The 6048-nt window shown below is 41.5% G+C and overlaps 1 protein-coding gene across 8 annotated transcripts in view; it reads right to left on the bottom strand.

Moving 5' to 3' along the window:
- Nucleotides 1–272: 272 nt before the first annotated feature.
- The window catches only part of NAV1 (neuron navigator 1), a 391844-nt gene continuing 386068 nt past the window's right edge, over nt 273–6048 (bottom strand). For all 8 annotated transcript variants that reach the window (XM_089514299.1, XM_089514293.1, XM_089514297.1 and 5 more), the window contains 3 exons: nt 4457–4575; nt 3646–3843; nt 273–1078 (listed from right to left, as the gene is read on the bottom strand). In XM_089514299.1, the coding sequence (XP_089370425.1) occupies nt 986–1078; nt 3646–3843; nt 4457–4575 (410 nt within the window). In that variant the 3' untranslated portion in view covers nt 273–985. The remainder of the gene's footprint in view (nt 1079–3645; nt 3844–4456; nt 4576–6048) is intronic.

Below are 6048 nucleotides of genomic sequence, written 5' to 3'. Positions count from 1 at the left end.
TGCAAGGAAACACAAGGTGGGCGAGGTTTTTTGGAGGTCATCCAGTCAGCACCAATTTCAAGGTGAAGGGACCACAGTGATGGAATATACAGGGTGATAAACCAAGAAAAAAGTGAAAAGGAATGGTGGGAAAAACACAATGAAATCATTTGGCTCCTCCGTGTGGAACCAAGGCTAAGTGGATAGAAACAAAATGAAACACAGTTGTTGACAACCAAGAGTAAACAGAATGGCCCAGCTTAACTAAAATAAAATAATGGGGGAGAAGGGGGAAAAAACCAAAGCCGAGTTTATTGGGAGTCTGAATGTAAAAGAACCGTCATGCAGATTAAATAAGGAGGGTACAAAGACAGAGTTAACAGTCCTAGGCCTTTGCCCATGGTTCTGTGGCAGGAAAGCTGAGGAACAGCATCCAGAGGGAAAAAGCTCTGGCAGCTGCTGGTTCTGCTGCAGGGGTGACTCTTCCACTCCAGTGCTTACTGGGTTCCTTTCTGGGGTCTTTTTCTTCACTTTATAAAAAAGATCCTTGCTTTAGGGAACCACAAGCTTGGCTACAGCCCAGCATTACCATGCAGAAGTGCAGTGGCTGGTTATGTGAGGAGGTCTCCAGAGTCTCTATCCCACACCAGATCCCTGACAGCAGGAACCCTGGATGTGAGAGATTTATAAATGCCCCTCCCCCTGGTCATACCGCAACACCTAGGAGTTTATGACAAAGGCTGAAAGCCTAAGACTAAAAACTGTCTCCCACCACTGTAGTCTTGGGGGGAGGGAGACAGTATCTTGCAGAGGAGTAGCAGACTGCCTCTAGTTTCATTGTCCATCTATCTGCACAGTCCCAGAACAAGTGATGGGCACCTCCCCACCCTCTGTGGTGCTCTGTTCAGGCCACAGGTTCTGGATAACAAAAATGAAGAAGAGCTAGGAGCGAAGGCAGCTGAGACCAGCTCACTCCAGTCTTCGTTCCATCCTGATCCAGTTATCTTTAGAGTGCAGACTGCACGTTGGGGTCAAGGGTTTCTCGGTCAGGAGATTCAATGTAGTTGGCAGCTTCCTGGAGCTTCAGCAACATTGCCATCTACACAGGGAGGAAAAAAAGATAAGCAAGACTTTATCTTTAAAACATAGTTTAGGTACACACAGTGCAAGTATACATACTTAACTGCAGCAATTTCATAGTACTTTAATTGTCATGGCTCCATCCTATGGTATCCTGGGATTAGTAATTTAATGATGCAAAATACACTTAAAATAAAATGGCAGGATAAACAGTAGCAATGTATAGTCAGCTAGCAAAAGCTTATCAGATGTTAAAAGCTTGAGAAATGAAAGTTTTTGCCAGTCAGGAAAAAGAAAGATATCAACATGGGGTGTCCGCTGAGATTCCCAGGGGAGAGAATGCCATAAAAGTTGTTCTATGTCCTCCAAGACAGACTCTCAGGTGTTAAATGGACAAGACAGATTTGGCCATAGAGGATCAGTAGCAACAGAATGGCTAATACTATACTGGAACAGACAGGCTAACACAGTTCAAATCCAATCCCTACTAAGCCCCTTCATTCAATCACTAATCCATCTTACATTAATATATATTATATCTACAACATTTAGTACACAAATTCCAGAAGAGTTTGCCTAGCAATAGCTTCTCTCTGGTCTTATTAAGCTGGTATTCTGTCTTCTGTCTTGTAACTTTAATTATTATATTATATATTAGTTATATTATATCCCATCTTTCTCCCAAAGTGGAACCCTAAACAGTTTACAACATATGTTAAAGCAAAATAGTTTAAACAATATGTGGTACAAGAATTTTAAAAAGCATTGAACAGTCAATCCAGTTACAACAATGATTTTAAAAACCTAATTTAAAACACATTAAACACATATTAAATATTTTAAAATATACTTGTTGCACATCCTTCAACCCCAACTCAATTAAAGGCCAAAGGTCTGTTTAAACAGGAAGATCTTTACTTGCAAGGGATGGAGAGAAAATCTTTCCTCAGAAATTATAATACTTGGGTAGGCTCATATGGGGACATTTAGGCTTTTAGGCAGTCTGGGCCTATCCTGCCCTCTTCTCAACATTTAGTGATGAGGGGAAAGTACTATGTATATGTAGAGAGGGCACTTTCAATACTGTTCCAGGAAAGAGCTGTGGGGTTAAAGAAAACTTCCTTTCACACTGCACAATTATAGCAATATGACCCAGTGCATTTTATAAAGGGTAAAATAAACACTATTAATAACAGTTTCAACAATAGCAATAAAAACATATAGAAAGTTATTAATAACAAATAAACAACATCATATAATTATAACTCTTTAAAACAAAATAATTAAAAACAAAAGATAAAAATCAGCAGAAGGGTGCACCATTAAAAGCCTTTGCAGTTGATTCATAAAAAAACTGTTGGAAGGGAAAACTTTTCACTTACTGATGGAATGACAACAAGGAGAAACCCATTCTAGCCTTCTAAGGGAGAGAGTCCCAAAGCCTGGAAGCAGCCACCAAGAAGGCTCCCACCCCAAAAAACAGAGAAGATGCTGAGACTAAGAGGAAGACTTCCCCTGGAGATCTCAGAGCCTGGGCAGGTTCATGTAAGGGAATAGCTTGGAGCTGTACAGGACCTTATAGGTCATAACTAGCACTTTGCATAGTGGCAGAAAACACAGTGGTGACTAGTGGAGCTCATAGGACATGGGGATTTCATATTCCACATAGCCAGCCCTAGTTAACAATCTATATGCAGTACTTACAGCCAATTGAAATTTTTGAGCTCATTTCAAAGGCAACTCCCTGATGAGCACATTATTTCCACCACAACTGCATAATGTGTGTGCTGGCAAAGCCAAAATTAGCCCGCATAGCTTGCTAATTTTGTGTGTGGAGCCAGTTTCTTTCTTTGGCTTATACTTTTATGCCACCCTGTTGCCACATCTTTACAGTGCTGCCTGTACAGTCATTTCAAGTTTTCTATTTCTTAAGAAGACGGTGGTAACTCCAGAAGAGGTCACCAATGTAGAGCAGAGAAGAGCTGACCTTCACGTCACTTTTAACCAAGAGAAAAGATCCTGTCTAACTCAATAAGCTAAATGCCCTCTTTAGCAATACACCTGGTGCTACTTTAAATTTTTATTAGAATGGAATCTGTGGTGGGGAAGGTTTAGATTTTCTATGTCCCTACTAACTATCCATCCCTTGTCATATTGAAACTGTCCCCTCCCTCAGTATGATAGAAAAAAAGTAGAGATTGTTTAGTTGGGGAAGGAGAAAGGGAGGGCAAAGAGAGAGGAATAGAAATAGTTTGATTCTGTGCACTGCCAACACTTCTGACCTTGTTCTTGCTCATCACTACATTTAGACCCTGCATGATATACTATGTATAATCTGTGGAGGAAAATGGCCCTTGACACTTAAAAAAATAAATTCCATGATTGTTTTATAGCTGTTCAAAACAAGAATGCAGTCTGCCATCTCACAGGATGGTTTTTGGTACATAAATATGAGGGCAACAATCTGTTGTGACAAGGAAAGAACTATTTTACTCATCCAACAAGACACTGCCGAATTCCTAGCTTAGTTCCTTCCAGCCTTTCCTTCAACAGCAGCTGGTCTTCCACTGCAGCCTGAAGACTTACCAAGGGGTCTGATTCCAGAGAGTTAGGTGTAGAATCCTTGCCACTCCTTTCCTCTGGAGGTGAAACAGTGCTATGGGGTCCCATGCTGGGTGGGGGAAGATGATAGAGCTTTGATTGATCTTGTTGGGCTGATGGCCATGGCAATGTATCTCGCACCCACTCCACAGGGTCCTCCCAGGCTGCTTTCTGCCCATGCACCTAAAATGGGGAATATGAAGAAAAAAATATATATTATTGAAGAAAACTGTCTTGCATTTGTGACAGCATTCAGAAAAAAGCTGCCATATTTCCCATCCTTTGGTGAAAATAAGGTGGAAGCTGCGATGGAGAATGTCCCAAGAAACAGGCTTTCCTGCAAGATTAATTAAAACAGACCAAAAGGACAGTTTGTAGCCATGCAATCTATGTATGCATATGGGTATAGGCTACCACAACCAGTGACATCATTAGGGGGTGCGGCCCACACCGGGTGACATTCCAGAAGAGGGTTAACCCCTGGTTGAGCCCTCTTCTTGCTGTTTTTCACTGGGGTGGGGGCAGCTTGTTCAGCCTACTCTTTCACCATAGCAGAAGAGGTCTCCTCTTGAGGAGGCTGCCACCACTGCTCCAAAGGAAAAGACCATTTTTGTCACAGCGTCAGACGCCTCCTCATGAGGAGACCTCTACTGCCGCCATGGAGAGTGCTGCCCTTTTGGCTTCTGTTAGCCCGGCAGCCAGCCCTGCACCAGGTGACACCAGGGGTGGGGACACCACTGACCACAACCACAGTAGAGTGTCTTATGGGAATGAGTTTATGGGGGGGGGGGGATACCTTGATCCCATCCTTTGCTCCTTCCTGAAGGTAGGGAATGATGGAATTATTCCACAGGTCAATAAACCAGGTTCGGAAATCCTCTATACCAATTGGGCATGAAAGGAAGAAACAAGGACCTGAAAAAAAAGTAGGGATGGCAAGATGAGTTGCTAGCCATTGTGAGAACTCCACAAATCAATATACAAAACAACTACCCACAGACTGGTCACAGTGGCTTTCACTATGTTAGATTCAGGGAGAAAGTGTGGTTTGGGCCTCTGACAGCTTCTTAATAAACAGGGAATACATTCATTTCTGCTTCTTATGTTATTTGGGTGCAAGGGATGGATTTTATAATAAATATTAATGAATAAATGGGGAAAAGACTTAATTGTGTTTCAGTATGTTCATATCCTAGAACTGCAACTTGTGTCTAACATCCAACAATGACAGTAACACTGACTTACTGAGCAGCTTACAAACCCTACATTTAAAATGGCAGGAGCAGCAGCTGAGAAGCAGTTCTACTATAGCCATGCCCCATACAGACACCTTCAAAGGAAACAGTAAAAATAAATGTATGAGGCTGTCAAATTGTCAGATGCTATACAGGGATAGGTACCTCTAAACTTCCAGATGTTGTCTTCCCCTCCTCATCGGCTATGTTGGTGAGGGCTGATGGGAGTGCCAGTTCAAAAACATCTGGGAATGGGGCGGCACAAACTACCTGCCCATCTTGCAACATAAAGCAGGGCTTAATTTCAATCAGGCTTCAGTCTTGGGTCTGTTTCACATTTCACAACGATAGCACTTTGGTTCCACTGAGGGTTGTAGTTTGTGGAGGCACTAGTGCTCTCTGGATGAGAATTCTAAATGCCTCTCTCTAAACTGGAACTCCTAGGACTGCATAGGATGGAACCATGGCAGTTAAAGTGGAATCATATTGCTATAACTATGTAGTGTGGAAGGACATTTTCTTTAACCTTACGGCTCTGTCCTGGTGGAGTAATAAGAGTGCCTTCTGCACATATATGTATTACTTTTCTTTCATCACTAATTACACCTAATCTGTTATGATTTATTAATTTATTATTTTATTTCATTTGTTTATCACCACTCCACTCACCAGGCCTCCTTAGGTGAAACACAATGAATAAAATTAATAATAAAATAAACATGAAATGCATGACTAAAAACAATTAAAAATAAATTCCTCTTTAAAAGCAGTTCAAAAACCACACACAAATTAAAAACTGTTAAAAACAACTCTAAACAGCCAGAGTAGCTACACATAGTTTTATGAATAAAAGGGCAAGGACAATGCCTGCAAAAAACTCAAATGGAATGGAACTGATTCAACTTTCCTTGGAAAGGAGTTCCAGTCTTGTGGGCTGTTGGGATAAAGAACAGGGCCTCCACAGAGGAGCTTATGTTGTGGGGAGGCTCACATGAATAGAGGCTTTTCAGATATCTTAGCCTCAAACCATGATAAAAACAGAGAAAATAAGAGGATGATATCAAGAATGCCAGATGAGAGGCATTGATTTCCATTCTTCTTGAGTCCTAAAATTCATCTTTGATTTAAGAGGAGTAACATGCTGGAAACAAAT

The sequence above is a fragment of the Sceloporus occidentalis genome, unplaced genomic scaffold, assembly GCF_023333645.1.
Source record: "Sceloporus occidentalis isolate IW3139 unplaced genomic scaffold, rSceOcc1.0.p SCAF_3, whole genome shotgun sequence".
Taxonomy (NCBI): Eukaryota; Metazoa; Chordata; class Lepidosauria; order Squamata; family Phrynosomatidae; genus Sceloporus; species Sceloporus occidentalis.
The sequence above is the reverse complement of the archived record's forward strand: the minus strand, read 5'-3'. Positions and strand labels throughout refer to the sequence as shown.